The following is an 18,386-nucleotide window of genomic DNA, read 5'->3' on the forward strand; positions in this document are numbered from 1 at the left end:
AAGTTTTTTATTTTATTTTGTTGTGTTCTACATTGTCAAATAATAGTGAAGACAACAACATTGATTTGTTAAACACTTTTTTGGTTACTACATGATTCCATGTGTCATTTCATAGTTTTGATGTCTTCACTATTATTTGACAATGTAGAACACAACAAAATAAAATAAAAACCTTGAATGAGTAGGTCTAAAACTTGTTCCCGTTTGTGTAGTATGTCCATAACTGTAAGTTTAGTCTTGAACCTTAGTGTCTTTCCTTCATCAGTCCAAGTCAATAGATCCTTTTTATGATTTTCCAAAGGCTTCTTGGACTTACTTTGAAACGTTCTGACTTTGTTGTTGACTCAGTCATCTCTCTGACTCAGTGTGTGTCATTATCCCTGTGTGGTTGGAAAAGCAGAGTGCTAAATTATCCGCGGTTAGCAGCATGGCTAGCCACCGGGGTTCAGTTTCATGGGGCCGCCCTGCAGGCACTGATAAGAATGCCTATATTTTGCCCGATAGCATAGGTAGACCCTCAGGAACAGTAAAGGAAATTGAAATCAGATGGGCTTTTTTGATATGATTTTTTAAAGGGGAGGATCAGCTTAATATTGTGGAAAGAGTGCTGTGTCCATCAATGTAATTGTCTGCATCATTGAAATCAGATCTTACCTTCATTGCAGAAACAGCCCTTGTATTCCGTTTTGGAACAGTCACACAAGGGTTCCCCATCTACCACGGAGCAGCTCCCACCATTCTCACACGGGTTCTCCGTACAGCGCCGGTCAGGCTCCAGATGGACCCTGAGGCTGCTGAGGAGAACCGGTTCCGTGTTCCCATACTTCAGATCCATGATAGTTCCTCTGAAGGGCGGGGCGTCGCACGCTGTGGGCAGCGTGAGCGCCGAGGTGCGGATATCCAGCGGAACGCCACCCAGGAACAGGTCACTGATTATCTTCATGTGCTGGCGGCTACCTCCGGTGGGCCGCACCTCGTCCGCCTTGACCAGGCCGTCCAGCCCCAAAACCGTCCGCAGACCGTAGCGGCTCAGTGTGGCAAAGTGCCAGCTGCTATCATTAACTCTCTTGTCGGACACCACGGCGATATCGGCGCAGTCGATGCTGAAGCGCAGCTGCAACTTGCCCTCTGCCACCATCAGCTGCAGGTAGTCGCAGTGACCTCCGTCGTCGAAGTACAGTAGCAGCGCCGTGGACACGTCCGTCTTGAACTGGAAGCTGAGGTCGCTGCGCGTGCTGGCATCCCAGCGGAGGTAGCGGGCCCACTGGCCGGGGGCCCCGGTGAACTCCAGGCTCAGACACACACCCAGGAGCGCCAAGAGCATCAGCTGTAGTCTAGCAGCCAAGCCCAGAACATCCATGGTCAACAAGGAGGAGGAGAATGAGGAAGAGGAAGAAGAGTAGGAGGAAGAGGAAGGGGAGGAGGAGGATGAGGTGGAAGGAAGGAAGGAGGAGGAAGAGGAAGAGGAGGAGGAAGAGGATGAGGTAGAAGGAAGGAGGAGGAAGAGGAAGAGGAGGAGGAGGACGATGAAGAGAAAAAGGAGTTTATATTCCTGAATGCTTGGATAGCATTGAATTAGGTATGGTTTAAAAGTTTTAGAGTTAATATCCAATTCTGGAGGGACTATCCACAGTCGTACACAAGTACACTCAGAGATGTTTATTGCTGCGAGTACAACAGGGGTCTTTTCACAATGAGTATTTGGGATAACAGTTATAATTTCAGCTGTCTTTCCTCCTGAAGAAGGGAGGCGAGAAGATAAAAAAAACTGTTCCTCCTTCCGCTGGGTCAAAGTCCAACTGTTTTTAATCAGTTACAGTCCAAAGAGGTTGCTATGGGGAATCATGGCGTGAGGTCCGATTGGACTGACTCTACTTTTTGTCAGGTTGACCAGGACATCTTTCATGTTGCCTGCTGGGATGTGTAGTTCACAGGGGAGCCTCTGGATCTCCTCAGTTCCATCACTGTCAGACACAGGGAAGCACAAGAATTACACTCAGGGAAAACACACACACACACACAAACACACAGTATTGATTTTCACACCATCCCATAATCTGTACACTTTTCAAACACAGACTGATATGTTCAGACAGGCCTTCTGTTTTCCGGCTACTACTTCAGACACATCCAGACCCCTAAAAATGTTTACAATTATTTAAAAAATGTCATCTTAATTCAGTATGAAAAAAAGAATGAAAATGTATGTACTCACTACTATAAGTCGCTCTGTATAATAGCGTCTGCTAAATGACTAAAATGTAAATGTACATTTTGTAAACGTTTTGTCCACACTGCTAAGACAAGCTAATTGTCAAACACAGACAAATACCCATAGCCTACTATTGAAGCATAATAACTAAAAGAAAGATCTGTGTGTATAATTCATTGTATCTGATATTAGAGATACTATTGCCGTTCACCAAACCTCATTAAAAATGTCTGTTTTTTCCCCCAGTAAAGGTTGTTCAGCGCTATCGGTCATCTGCTAGGTAAATTAGCACCATTATTCTGCTGCCAGTTTATGAATATCAATCGGGCCAGGATGGAAAGACGCCCCTTATCTGATGGCCAGGGAAATGAACGGGGCTTTCTGCTGACTGCACAATACAGTGGGAGAAGATACATTAGAATACTAGAGACCTAAATATGCAGGGCCAGAAACCAAAGACACCCTAATAGACCAGCAGCATAGCTGGACACGTTTTAATGGGTGGGCCTGCTACACATTTAGCAATGGGGTAAAAAGAAACACATGCATCTCATGTTGTGCTACACATTTAGCAATGAGGCTGAGAGAAACACATGCATCTCATGTTGTGCTACACATTTAGCAATGAGGCTGAGAGAAACACATGCATCTCATGTTGTGCTACACATTTAGCAATGAGGCTGAGAGAAACACATGCATCTCATGTTGTGCTACACATTTAGCAATGAGGCTGAGAGAAACACATGCATCTCATGTTGTGCTACACATTTAGCAATGAGGCTGAGAGACGTTTTTAAGTTAATATACAGAACCATCAGAAAGTATTCATTCTCCTTTACTTATTCCACATTTTGTTGTGTTACAGTCTGAATTGTTTTCTCACCCATCTACACACAATACGCCATATTGAAAAAAGTGAAAACATGTTTGTAGAAATGTTTGCAAATTTGAGTCAGAAAATGATGTTCATATAATCGGTAAAATATACAAAACCTTGCAGAGAGCCTATCCAACTGACAAGCTCTTGTAAAAAACTATGAACAATTGGAACCCAGACACAAAAAACTGATGTTGCCACAAAATGAAGGGAATGTTGAAACATAACTAACAGTTAAAATGTAAACTTAATCCAGTATAAACTAATGTATAGAATTTATTAGACAAGAGACAAAATTCACACATTCTACCACACAATGGCAGAGTCATGTCTTAAGTGTAAAACTAACAATGACTCAATAATCCTTCTGGGAATGTTATGAGGTAAAAAGTCATGGGCGGAGTTAGAAAGTAGTCTGTCAGAAGTATTACAATGTGAATGTACTTTAAATCCGTCTGCATATTTCAAGCCATGGCATAAGGAAGTCCAGTGAGATTTCCGATGGGTTGCACGATGGTTTTCTCGTTAATCGTCTTGAAGAAATGTCTACTGAACTGGAAATCAACCAATCCTCCATCGATAACACAATGTCAAAGGTCAAATGCAACAGTAAATGTTGAACGTGTTTGGGCGACAGAGAGACAAAATTATGCAGTCTGAGGCCATGTGGAGTGCTGGAGGCCATGTGGAGTGCTGGAGACCATGTGGAGTGCTGGAGGCCATGTGGAGTGCTGGAGGCCACGTGGAGTGCTGGAAGCTATGTGGAGTGCTGGAGGCCACGTGGAGTGCTGGAGGCCACGTGGAGTGCTGGAGGCCATGTGGAGTGCTGGAGGCCACGTGGAGTGCTGGAGGCCACGTGGAGTGCTAGAGGCCATGTGGAGTGCTGGAGGCCATGTGGAGTGCTGGAGGCCACGTGGAGTGCTGGAGGCCATGTGGAGTGCTGGAGGCCACGTGGAGTGCTGGAGGCCATGTGGAGTGCTGGAGGCCATGTGGAGTGCTGGAGGCCATGTGGAGTGCTGGAGGCCATGTGGAGTGCTGGAGGCCATGTGGAGTGCTGGAGGCCATGTGGAGTGCTGGAGGCCATGTGGAGTGCTGGAGGCCATGTGGAGTGCTGGAGGCCATGTGGAGTGCTAGAGGCCATGTGGAGTGCTGGAGGCCATGTGGAGTGCTAGAGGCCATGTGGAGTGCTGGAGGCCATGTGGAGTGCTGGAGGCCATGTGGAGTGCTGGAGGCCATGTGGAGTGCTAGAGGCCATGTGGAGTGCTGGAGGTGTGAGCAGGTGGGTCTGTTTGTGTGCATCTGTATTTTGTCATTTGTATGTCTATGTTCTGTATTGCAAAAAAAAAAACATAAATAACCCATTTTGCAAATGTCTGTCAAATTAAATACAAAAATACCACATTTACATAAGCATTCACACACATGACTCAAATCAACTTTGGCAGCGATTGCAGCTGTGAGTCTTTCTGGGTAAGAAGTTTTCACCCTTGCATTGTGCAATATTTGAACATTATTTATAATTATTAGACAGACATTTTAAAATCGTACCATAGACTTTCATGTTTAAGTCAAAACTGTAACTAGGCCACTCAGGAACATTCAATGTCATCTTTTTAAACAACTTCAGTGTATATTTGGCATTGTGGTTTGGGTTTTGCCCTGCTGAAAGGTGAATTTGTCTCCCAGAGTCAGTATTTTGCCTGTATCTCTATTCCTTTTATTTTCATCCTGGAAACCTTCACAGTCCTTGCCAGTTTTTTTATTTATTTATTTATTTATTTATGTATTTATTTTATTTCACCTTTATTTAACCAGGTAGGCTAGTTGAGAACAAGTTCTCATTTACAATTGCGACCTGGCCAAGATAAAGCAAAGCAGTTCGACAGATACAACGACACAGAGTTACACATGGAGTAAAACAAACATACAGTCAATAATACAGTATAAACAAGTCTATATACAATGTGAGCAAATTAGGTGAGAAGGGAGGTAAAGGCAAAAAAGGCCATGGTGGCAAAGTAAATACAATATAGCAAGTAAAACACTGGAATGGTAGTTTTGCAATGGAAGAATGTGCAAAGTAGAAATAAAAAAATGGGGTGCAAAGGAGCAAAATAAATAAATAAAATACAGTTGGGAAAGAGGTAGTTGTTTGGGCTAAATTATATGTGGGCTATGGAGAGGTCCAGTGACCAGCATACCCATCACATGATGCAGCCACCATTATGCTTGAAAATATGAACAGTGGTACTCAGTGATGTGTTGTGTTGGGTTTGCCCCAAACATAACACTTTGTAAGGACATCAACTGAGTTAGGAAGGATGTCTGTTTATGTGTTGTGACTGGGTGTATTGATAAACCATCCAAAGTATAATTCAATTCTTTACCATGCTCAAAGGGATATTCGGTGTCTGGTTTATTTATTTTTTTCCTATCCACCAATCGGTGCCCTTCTTTGCGAGGCATTGAAAAACCTCCCTGGTCTTTGTGGTGGAATCTATGTCTGAAATTCACTGCTCGACTGAGGGACCTTACAGATGTGTGTGGTACAGAGATGAGGTAGTCCTTCAAAAAGCATGTTAATTAAACACTATTATTGCACACAGAGTGAGTCCATGCAACTCATTATGTGAGTTGTTAAAGCAACCGTTTACTCCTGAAGTTATTTAGGCTTGCCATAACGAAGGAGTTGCTTTTCATTTCTAATTCATGTGTAAAAAAAAAAAGAAGTCTAAAAACATAATTCCACTTTGACATTATTGGGGTCTTGTGAGTAGGCCAGTGACACAACATCTCAATTTCATCCATTTTAAATGTAGGCTGTGACACAACAACATGTGGATAAAGTCCAGGGGTGTGAAGTCTTTCTGAAGGCGCTGTAGTTTCCATCTCCTTCCTTCTATGACCGATCTGTTCTGATCACCAGTGCTGTGATCTCTATGGAAACATGTGCCGGGGGGAATCCACGGCTTCATGCACATGGTTTCACGCCTTTCCTTTGCTTTCTATCGCTTTAAGGGTGTTTTCAAAGTTGCTTGTACACGGTATTTATGCTAACGATGTTTTCAGTAAATTGTTCACTGTTTTTATGTAAACTGTGTAACAGCCTAGTAGACCGACAGCTTTTAAAACGAAGGAGCAATGTTGAATGAAAATGTAATGCCAGGTAAGTCCTTTAGGATGTCCATGCCTCTCATTCATGCCATGAGAGCTGACGCACATGACCCTCTATTCTGATACATAGGTTAGGTTTTAGATATAATATCTTTTATTTTACTTTTCCAAAATGCAGAGATAGAGAGACCAACAAAAGAGAAAAAGAAAGGGGTAGATGAAGCGAGAGAAGATTTCCCCCATGATGCCCCACACCCCTACAAAGTCTCCCAGATGGTTCCCCAGCCCAGCTCCAGTGTGAGCCGAGCTGGCACCAGCCCCAGCAGCACAGCTCCGTGGTCAGTACACCCCGTCCCCTGAATCTCATGTTTCCTGGTCTTCTACACGGCTATTTTTGCCTGCCCCAACAGGTAGTTTACGAGGCAGTCCCTTCACCTATTGGCTACACTATACCTAGGCTTTCCAAAATATAGGACCAAGGTCAGCCCTAACTCTAGAACTGTACACTACCAACCCATGAGAGAGAACCACCCAGTTCCAAACTGTCTCTTCTGATCCTTTACCCAGATATAAGGCTCCTTAACCCAGATAGAAGGCTCCTTAACCCAGATAGAAGGATCCTTAACCCAGATAGAAGGATCCTTTACCCAGATAGAAGGCTCCTTAACCCAGATAGAAGGATCCTTAACCCAGATAGAATGCTCCTTAACCCTGAGAGAAGGATCCTTAACCCAAATAGAAGGATCCTTAACCCAGATAGAAGGATCCTTAACCCAGAGAGAAGGATCCTTAACCCAGATAGAAGGCTCCTTAACCCAGATAGAAGGCTCCTTAACCCAGAAAGCAACCAAGATAGAAGGATCCTTAACCCAGTTAGAATGCTCCTTAACCCATATAGAAGGCTGCTAACCCAAGATAGAAGGATCCTTAACCCAAATAGAAGGCTCCTTAACCCAGATAGAAGGATCCTTAACCCAGATAGAATGCTCCTTAACCCAGATAGAAGGATCCTTAACCCAGATAGAATGCTCCTTAACCCAGATAGAAGGATCCTTAACCCAGATACTAGGATCCGTAACCCAGATAGAAGGATCCTTAACCCAGATAGAAGGCTCCTTAACCCAGATAGAAGGATCCTTAAACCAGATAGAAGGCTCTTTAACCCAGATAGAAGGCTCCTTAACCCAGATAGTAACCCAGATAGAAGGCTCCTTAACCCATATAGAAGGCTCCTTAACCCAGATAGAATGATCATTAACCCAGATAGAAAGCTCCTTAACCCAGATAGTAACCCAGATAGAAGGCTCCTTAACCCAGATAGAGGGCTCCCTAACCCAGATAGAAGGCTCCTTAACCCAGATAGAAAGATAGAAGGATCCTCAACCCAGATAGAGGGCTCCCTAGCCCAGATAGAAGGCTCCTTAACAAAGATAGAAGGATCCTTAAACCAGATAGAAGGATCATTAACCCAGATAGAAGGCTCCTTAACCCAGATAGAAGGATCCTTAACCCAGATAGTAACCCAGATAGAAGGCTCCTTAACCCAGATAGTAACCCAGATAGAAGGCTCCTTAACCCAGATAGAAAGATAGAAGGATCCTTAACCCAGATAGAAGGATCCTTAACCCAGATAGTAACCCAGATAGAAAGCTCCTTAACCCAGATAGTAACCCAGATAGAAGGCTCCTTAACCCAGATAGAAGGCTCCTTAACCCAGATAGAAAGATAGAAGGATCCTTAACCCAGATAGAGGGCTCCCTAACCCAGATAGTAACCCAGATAGAAGGCTCCTTAACCCAGATAGTAACCCAGATAGAAGGCTCCTTAACCCAGATAGAAGGATAGAAGGATCCTTAACCCAGATAGAAGGATCCTTAACCCAGATAGTAACCCAGATAGAAAGCTCCTTAACCCAGATAGTAATCCAGATAGAAGGCTCCTTAACCCAGATAGAAGGCTCCTTAACCCAGATAGAAAGATAGAAGGATCCTTAACCCAGATAGAGGGCTCCCTAACCCAGACAGAAGGCTCCTTAACCCAGATAGAAAGATATAAGGATCCTTAACCCAGATAGAGGGCTCCCTAACCCAGGTAGAAGGCTCCTTAACCCAGATAGAAAGATAGAATGATCCTTAACCCAGATAGAGGGCTCCCTAACCCAGATAGTAACCCAGATAGAACGCTCCTTAACCCAGATAGAAGGCTCCTTAACCCAGATTGAAGTGAGGGCGTACAGGACAGTATGTCAACGCTGCTCTCAGACATTCAAACAGTCAGAACATATCAAACACTCACACAGTCAGAACCCTGCTGACATATCAAACACTCACACAGTCAGAACCCTGCTGACATATCAAACACTCACACAGTCAGAACCCTGCTGACATATCAAACACTCATACAATCATAAAAACCCTGCTGACATATCAAACACTCACACAGTCAGAACCCTGCTGACATATCAAACACTCACACAGTCAGAACCCTGCTGACTTATCAGCTTGATGTGTGTCATCGCTGGGATACGCTGCTCCATGACACTGTAATAATGTAAGGACAAGCCAATTTTGGGCCATCAGCATGTCTAAGGAGACGTAGTTGTTGAGTTGTTGAACAAAATATCTAGCTTTAAAATGATTCAGACCTTACATAAATATTGACAGAAGCGGGTGTCGTCTGAGTTTTAAATGTCAATCCTGTACCTTTGTCAGAGGAGATATCTACAGTAGAACTCACTCACCAGCAACACACACATAGAAAGCTTGGCTTCCACCCAGTAGGGTTGGACCACAGGACAAAGGCCCCAGCAGTCAAAATGGACCCACTGGACCGGAACACACTGAAGAGGGATATATAGGGTTAACTTATCATAAACTTCACCCTGGCACTACCCCACACACTTTCTCTCTGTGGTGTGTGTTTGCATGTGTGTGTGTGTGTGTGTGTGTGTGTGTGTGTGTGTGTGTGTGTGTGTGTGTGTGTGTGTGTGTGTGTGTGTGTGTGTGTGTGTGTGTGTGTGTGTGTGTGTGTGTGTGTGTGTGTGTGTGTGTGTGCGTGTTTGTGCGTGAGTGTGTGTGTGTGTGTGTGCGTGTTTGTGCATGAGTGAGTGTGTGTGTCCCGAGAGGTGGATGATCAGGGTTTAAATGGACCATGGGAGTCTGCCGCTCCCCACAGGGAAGACAGACAAGGACAAAGGCAGTTGGACCATTAGAAAACAATAAGCAATGTAGGGATGTGAGGGAGGAGAGGAAGGAAAGGGAGGAGAGGAGAGAAGAGGAGGAGAGGAGAGGAGAGGGGACATAGGGAGGAGAGGGGATAGATGGAAGAGAGGAAGGAGAGGGACAGAGGGAGGAGAGAGGAGAGGGAGGAGAGAGAGGAGAGAGAGGAGAGGGAATAGAGGGAGGAGAGGGAGGGGAGGGGATATATGAAGGAGAGGAGAGGAGAGGAGAGGAGAGGAGAGGAGAGGAGAGGAGAGGAGAGGAGAGGAGAGGAGAGGAGAGGAGAGGAGAGGAGAGGAGAGGAGAGGAGAGGAGAGGGAGCAGAGAGAGGAGAGGGAGGAGAGAGAGGAGGAGGGGATAGAGGAAGGAGAGAGATGAGAGAGGGAATTGAGGAGAGAGAGGAGAGAGGAGAGGAAGGCGAGAGGAGAGGAAGGAGAGAGGAGAGAGAGGAGAGTAAGGCGAGAGGAGAGGAAGGAGAGAGGAGAGAGGAGAGAGAGGGGAGGAAGGAGAGAGGAGAGGAAGGAGAGAGGAGAGGAAGGAGAGAGGAGAGAGAGGAGAGTAAGGCGAGAGGAGAGGAAGGAGAGAGGAGAGAGGAGAGAGAGGGGAGGAAGGAGAGAGGAGAGGAAGGAGAGAGGAGAGGAAGGAGAGAGGAGAGGAGAGGAGGGAGAATCTGAGAGAGTCATGTTAATAAGATCTGACTCTTCATTGGCCCTCGCTGTCATGCAGACACAGCTCACTGACACAATACTGCAGGTGCTACCTTGATTACACACTCTAGACACTGCAACAAAATGTCCTCCATGGCAGTCAGCTGATATGATGGAGGAAGAGAAAGGTGGGATGTCTATCTCTCTCTCTCTCTTTGTCAGTTTGCCTGTCTGTCTTTCTCTCAGACAGAGAGAGAGAGAGAGAGAGAGAGAGATAGCGATGTTCCACCTGACCCACTCATGCATCCTCTCCGACAGAGGACACGGTCACACGGAGGACACGGTCACACGGAGGACACGGTCTCTAGGAGGACAGTCTCTAGGACGACACGGTCTCTAGGACGACACGGTCTCTAGGACGACACGGTCTCTAGGAGGACACAGTCTCTAGGACGACACGGTCTCTAGGAGGACACAGTCTCTAGGACAACATGGTCTCTAGCACAACATGGTCTCTAGGACGACACGGTCTCTAGGAGGACACGGTCTCTAGGAGGACAGTCTCCAGGAGGACAGTCTCTAGGAGGACACAGCCTCTAGGAGGACACGGTCTCTAGGAGGACAGTCTCTAGGAGGACACGGCCTCTAGGAGGACACGGTCTCTAGGAGGACACAGCCTCTAGGAGGACACAGCCTATAGGAGGACACAGCCTATAGGAGGACATGGTCTCTATTAGGACAGTCTCTAGGATGACACGATCTCTATTAGGACAATCTAAAGGAGGACAGTCTCTAGGACGAAAGCAAGGTTCCCGTTAAATTGTTCTCACCTGTAAAATGTAGTTTCAGTTATGAGCAAAGGAAAAGAGGGAGGGAGAGAAACAGACACAGACACAGACACAGACAATCTTGTGTCCAACATCAGCCATTACACTGAGAAATAAGTGAAGCAACCTGCAATGGAGGGAACAAGGAAAGGAACCAGGAATGGAGGGAAGAAGGGAAGGAACCAGGAATGGAGGGAAGAAGGGAAGGAACCAGGAATGCAAGGAAGAAGGAAAGGAACCAGGAATGGAAGGAAGAAGGAAAGGAACCAGGAATGGAAGGAATAAGGAAAGGAAACATGAATGGAGGGAAGAAGGAAAGGAACCAGGAATGGAAGGAAGAAGGAAAGGAACCAGGAATGGAGGGAAGAAGGAAAGGAACCAGGAATGGAGGGAAGAAGGAAAGGGAAGAAAATAAATGTAAATGTAGTTTTTCTGTAGTCATTTTTTCTGTAGTCAATAATACACATATTCACATTTGGCACACAGCCACACAGCCACACAGCCACACAGCTACACAGCCACACAGCCACACAGCCACACAGCCACACAGCCAAACAGCCACACAGCCAAACAGCCACACAGCCACACAGCCAAACAGCCACACAGCCAAACAGGCACACAGCCACACAGCCAAACAGCCACACAGCCACACAGCCACACAGCCAAAAAGGCACACAGCCAAACAGGCACACAGCCACACAGCCACATAGCCACAGAGCCATACAGCCACACAGCCAAAAAGGTACACAGCCAAACAGCCACACAGCCACACAGCCACACAGCCAAACAGGCACACAGCCACACAGGCACACAGCCACACAGCCACAGAGTCACACAGCCAAACAGCCACACAGCCACAGAGCCACACAGCCACACAGCCACACAGCCACAGAGACACACAGCCAAACAGCCACACAGCCAAACAGGCACACAGCCAAACAGGCACACAGCCAAACAGCCAAACAGGCAAACAGCCAAACAGCCAAACAGGCACACAGCCAAACAGGTACACAGCCAAACAGGCACACAGCCAAACAGCCAAACAGGCACACAGGCAAACAGCCAAACAGGTACACAGGCACACAGCCAAACAGCCAAACAGGCAAAATAAATCACTAAATGCTAAAGCTTTGACTGGGTGTAAGCCACGCCCCCCACCAGACAGACAGACAGACAGACAGACAGACAGACAGACAGACAGACAGACAGACAGACAGACAGACAGACAGACAGACAGACAGACAGACAGACAGACAGACAGACAGACAGACAGACAGACAGACAGACAGACAGACACAAACGGACAGACTGCTACCATCACTATGTGGTCAACCAAGGCCTGCATCCCAGACAAGCCCTTTCTGACTTTACATCACTGCACTCCTACACACACACACACACACACACACACACACACACACACACACACACACACACACACACACACACACACACACACACACACACACACACACACACACACACACACACACACACACACACACACACACACACACACACACACACACACACACACACACACACAGTTACCAGCAATAAGCCATATCTGCTACACAAACATACTGTTACAACTAATGCCTGTCTACGTAAATACACAGTCATAAAAATAATGCTGCTAATATATCTAATCATTTCATAACCCTGCTCTTGAATTACATCCCACCGTAGCAACGTCTGGGGATAGACCCAGTATACTCCGTAGCAACGTCTAGGGATAGACTCAGTATACTCCATCACAATGTCTGGGGATAGACTCAGTATACTCCGTAGCAATGTCTGGGGATAGACTCAGTATACTCCGTCACAACGTCTGGGGATAGACTCATTATACTTCGTAGCAACGTCTGGGGATAGACTCAGTATACTCCGTAGCAACGTCTGGGGATAGACTCAGTATACTCCCTACAAAACATGTAGTATTTGTAAGTCGCTCTGGATAAGAGCGTCTGCTAAATGACTTAAATGTAAATGTAGTACACCTTCCAAATATTGAGTTGCACCCCACCTCTTTTTGCCATCAGAATATGTTCAATTCCTTCAGGCCATGGACTCTACGAGGTGCTGGCTCATGTTGACTCCAATCCCACAGTTGTGTCAAGTTGGCTGGATGTCCTTTGGGTTGTGGACAATTCCTGATACACACTGGAAACTGTTGAGCTTGAAAACCCCAGGAGCGTTGCAGTTCTTGACATACAAAAAACCCAGCGTGCCCGGCACCTACTACCATAACCCTGTTCAAAGGCACTTCAATATGTTGTCTCTGACCATTCACTCTCTGAATGGCACACATACACAATCCACGTCTCAATTGTCTCGAGGGTTTCAAATGATTTTTTAACCCTGTCTCCTCCCCTTCATCTACACTGATTGAAGTGGATTTTGATGTTTTGTACCCCCTAGTGTCTAATACACATATCTTTCATTTCACATCAGTAGAACTAAAAAATGTAATTATTATAAATGGATATTGTGTTATTATTATTATGTTTGTTTGATATGTAGGTGTATGTGTTTGCTTTATTACTGATGCTTTCTATTTATTATAGGTTCATCTCTTTCACCCTGAATTTTGATTCTGTCATTGGACACCCATGTGTAATCTGTCCTTGTGGGTGTGTGTGCACAGTTTTTACACACGCACACGCACACGCGTCAATACGCACGCACGCACGCTCGCGTACATACACACAAACACATTCTCACCACACGGGCCCATACGGGGTCAGTCAGAGTAAATTGCAGCACCTTTCTCAGAAACATACAATTACTGTGAGCCATTTACTGGACCTCGTTGGTTCTTCATGACCGAATTGATAAAAACAGAGATAATTCCCCCCTGTATCTTTAATCACGCCTTTACATGTTTTTTGTTTTTTGTAGTTGTTGTTGCTTTGATCTGGATTAAAAATTCGTGTGATTGTGACGTCCTCAATAAAAACAATATAATAGGCTAACAGTTTTTTTGTATCTGCCGAAAGTATTTTATAATCATCCGAAAATAAAAAGAACATCAAAACAATTGTGTTTTTTTAATCCATATAGAAATTACATATATTTTTTAAAGAGCATCCTCAGTAATATTGCGAGTAGTATTATGTGAGAAATATTGTGTTCCCTCTCCCGCCCATACGGATTAACGTTACATTGAGAACCCTGTGGCCGTGTTCGGTTGATTTGTCAGAGGACTTAATCGTTTGCCAACTAGAGCCCAGAAAGCAGGACAGCCAAATTGTACCTCGCACCAACCCCAGCCGTGCGCCCTGCAGCCACTACCGCTAACTCCCACCACCACAGATAACCAGGGCAGAGAATCAGTATGGTTTACACGACCGCAAAAACCACTCAGACATTTCATTGACATTTTCTACTCGAATAGGGTCTATTTATTTTCTTGAAATGATTGAATAACAAAACGTTTTCGTTGTATATTGGGCTATAATATTTTATTTTTGCAGGCATTTAGGCCTAATATTAGTGGAATAATATCCATGAAAAACATTACCGTTTCAAACAAAATATGATGTATTTTGTGAGAGAAAAAAGAAACAGCTGGATGAAATATATATCTATATTTTTCAAATTATGAATCATGATTTGAAAATAATTTGAAAATGTACCAAATAAATTATACATAGCTAGAATCAGTTATCTGTATTTCAAAGGATTATTCTAATGGAGAGCATAGCTGCTAGCTTTTAGGCCTTGCCGTGTGAGAGAGACGTTTCATAGGGGTCACGTCCATTTCTAAGTCATATGTCTGTACGTTGAAAAAACCTGATTAGGAGTTTCCCTGCATTCTGATGTATTCACTAAGCCTATTAACACTGTAAATCCGACACATTGAATGTGTGGCACAATGATAAACTACACACGTCGCCCCTTTTGCTGTCAAATTGCAGTGTTTTATTTTACCATGTCTGGTGAAGGTGCTGAGCAAACCTTTATTGGAAAAAAAACGTTAGGTTTAAAATGTGACAATTTTAACCAAAATGTTTTGATATCTTACATTATTATTATTATTATTACAGGCATTTATCGAAACATTTTTACACATTGGGCCACATATCTTCCTATTTATGATTTAAAACACGAAACGATGTAAAAAAATAATAATAATAATAATAATAAGTAAATGCATGACGTAACATAAAACATGCAGAGAGTAGACCCATCTTATATGACTAGTGATAATTCGTTTACTCTTTAAAAAAATATATGTATATATAAAAACTGTTAGACATTGATTATATCAAAATCCACCTGACAAAAAAACACCAGCATGCTCATAAATGTCATACGAAACGTACTGTAGCTCACCAGCTCACCAGCACTACGAAAAAACCATCCCTCAATGCTCCGCAGAGCTCACCAGCACTCCGAAAACACCATCCCTCAATGCTCCGCAGAGCTCACCAGCTGATTTTGGAATTCATGCCGAAAGAATTCAACCACGCCAAAAAATAATTTTCCTGCGTTATTTTTACACTCCAACTACAGACTCACGTGACAATAAATATTTTACTCTAACGTATTTATATCATTGTTTCAGGTTGTATGTCATGTTTTATCATATGTAATAGCTACAAATGAACAACTATGTCTGTAAAAAAAAATGTCGATATGGAGACAACGCGTTCTTCTCGTAGATATTTTCTAAATGAGTCTATTTCGTTAAAATGGGCATGAAAGGAATACGATTTTAGATGGAAAAGTGTGAATACCAAATGTCTAGTCTCCAACAAGGTGTCTGCAGCGAAGGGCTATCATTGGAAGGGCTATCATTGGAAGGGCTATCATTGGAAGGGCTATCATTGGAAGGGCTATCATTGGAAGGGCTATGCATGTCCCCATATCAAATGTTAAAGCAGCATTTCATGTCTGTTTTTAGCTTACACTATCAAACCAGAATAAATATTCCTAAACTTAGTTTCATGGATATATGTGTTGTTATGCCAACCAAACCGGTTATGCGTAGAATGGCTGTGTTTACTCTGAACCGTCATTGACATTTTACCCGGTGCACGCTGACAGCTGTAAAACACTGACACCCGTAAGACACTGACACGCGTATCAATTTTTCCATACTACTTTGAAGGTGAGAACGAGAGTTGTAGAAAGCAAACGTTAATTTAGCGTCGCTTATACCCTTTATAATGCCCTAACGCTCTGTTTTTTGATAAAGATACATTTTTTAGATTATTAATATTGCATATAGGACCGGAAAGTGCCAGTGGCCACGAGCTGAGCGATGTGATCATAATTCGATCCGTCCTGGTGGCTTGTCCATGCTTGTCACACTGGACTTCTTGAACGCGGAATGGGGAGCAAGCCGATATGACCGGAATTCCCCACTTCATACCCATAAGCCACCCTGCAGGAGGTAGCGACCTTATTCGCTTTAGCGTCGATGTCATTCATAGTCTTGTGTTTCGGGTCGATTGATAATATAGCCTATTGCAGTACCTACTTTTGAATCGGTAGATTTGACAACATGCCGACTTTCTCAACGTCCAACTTTCAGTAGACTGTCAACAGCCGAAACTACAAGCATGTTGAAAATGTTAACCACACATCCCCATTCCAACCCAAATATTAGTCTATTCGTTCCTAACGAACGATTAGAACTATTTGTAATGCTTCGTTAGTATTGTCAAGAGCCCTTTGGCATTCGAATAGAGAGCACCACTGACCTTAGTTATGAGATAATATCCAAAAACAATCCGACAATAAACTCCGATAACGTTTAAATCCGGGTTCGGTAAAATGCAGAATAGACTGAACAAAAACCAGGCCGATGAGAGCGAGACTTCAGACACTGTAAAAGCCGTTAAACTGGGGCTATACCTGGATGTTCGTTCCGCCGTTCCTCTCCTGTCGGTCTCCGCCACAGTGCATCACAAGAGCGGCGCGCTGGCTCGGTGAGACTGGCTGCCGGTCACGGGATGTTCACACACAGCCCGCCCTCTCCTGGTCTCTCCTCTCCTCAGCACCACCACGGCGCACCATTTAAAGCCGTAGACTGGGAGACACAGCAGTGAAGGTATTACTTCTCACTCAATGAACATGCTGTGGCATGTGTGTGTTTGTGTTTGGTAGAGACTGGGTTTGTCTACTTCACACTTTAGATGTAACACAATGGGTTAAAACGTCGGTAGGTAATATTTGCACACAGTGTTTCAGTAATACCCTCCAAGACGGGATAGACATGCCACTTCCCAAACATCAGTGGAATGTGGAAAAGTTGCTAATAACTCACTTCATACTGAAAATGAAAATGTGGTTTACAAACTGGGATGTGTAAGCTTATCTCCATTAATATATACTGAGTGAACAAAACACAAAGATCTCTTTCCATGACATAGACTGACCAGGTGAATCCAGGTGAAAGATATGATCCTTTATCGATGTCACTTATTAAATCCACTTCAATCAGTGTAGATGAAGGGACGAAGACAGGTTTAAAGAAGGATGTTTGAGCATTGAGACAATTGTGACATGTATTGTGTGTGTGCCATTCAGAGGCTGAACGGGCCAGACAACCCTATTTAATTGCCTTTGAACAGGGTTATGGTAGGAGGTGCCAGGCGCACAATGTTTTTGTGTCAAAAACTTCAACACTGCTGGATTTTCCCTCTCGGCAGTTTCCTGTGTGTATCAGGAATGTCCCACCACTGAAAGCACATCCTGACAAGTCGACACAACTTTGGGAATGTTTGGAGTCAAAATGGGTCAGTATCCCTGTGGAACGCTCTCAACACCTTATAGAGTCCATGACCTGACGAATTGAGGCTGTTCTGAGGGGAAACGGGTTGGCAAAAATGTAGCTCAGTTGTAGCTCAACGCCGAGACAGTGGTTTCGATTCCTGCGAAAATGTATTCATAAAAAATGGATGACTGTAAGTCTCTTTGGATATTTTTTTTTTTTAAGTGGCTGCTAAATGACATGTATTATAATAAACATATGAAAGAGATAAATATATGCTTTCTAGACTTTCAAACTGTCTGACATCCTCCACATTTTCAGAGAGAGACACTTGGATGAGAATGCCGGCGTCTGACTCTATCATATTCCAGAACCGTTGGTGGGTCTCAATAGTGTTTCTATTTAAGTGGGATCTAAAGGCAGGATACGTGAAAGCAATAACGGCAGCATCCCGTGGAACGTCTTATTATTTGACTCACCTGTCCTTTGATCTTTGCCCCATCTGTTTTGAGCCCTATATTTGAGATTCTTCAAAGCCAGCCACCCTTTGCCTTGATGACAGATTTGCACACTCTAGGCATTCTCTCAACCAGCGTCACCTGGAATGCTTTTCCAACAGTCTTGAAGGAGTTCCCACATATGCTGAGCACTTGTTGGCTGCTTTTCCTTCACTCTGGTGTCAAACTCATCCCAAACCATCTCAATTGGGTTGAGGTCGGGCGATTGTGGAGGCCAGGTCATTTGATGCAGCACTCCATCACTCCCCT

The 18,386-nt window shown here is 44.3% G+C and overlaps 1 protein-coding gene across 3 annotated transcripts in view; it reads right to left on the reverse strand.

Annotated features, from left to right (window-relative positions):
- The window catches only part of LOC124046732 (neurexin-3a-like), a 707,599-nt gene extending 690,742 nt beyond the window's left edge, over nucleotides 1-16,857 (reverse strand). For 2 of the 3 annotated variants that reach the window (XM_046367446.1, XM_046367444.1), the window contains exons 1-2: nucleotides 16,761-16,857; nucleotides 655-1,964 (exon numbers count right to left, since the gene is read on the reverse strand). In XM_046367446.1, the coding sequence (XP_046223402.1) occupies nucleotides 655-1,360 (706 nt within the window). In that variant the 5' untranslated portion in view covers nucleotides 1,361-1,964; nucleotides 16,761-16,857. Of the gene's footprint in view, nucleotides 1-654; nucleotides 1,965-16,606 lie in introns of all 3 variants that reach the window. The other variant, XM_046367445.1, reaches the window with a different exon arrangement.
- Nucleotides 16,858-18,386: the final 1,529 nt, after the last annotated feature.

This window comes from Oncorhynchus gorbuscha, linkage group LG10 (genome assembly GCF_021184085.1).
Source record: "Oncorhynchus gorbuscha isolate QuinsamMale2020 ecotype Even-year linkage group LG10, OgorEven_v1.0, whole genome shotgun sequence".
Classification (NCBI taxonomy): Eukaryota; Metazoa; Chordata; class Actinopteri; order Salmoniformes; family Salmonidae; genus Oncorhynchus; species Oncorhynchus gorbuscha.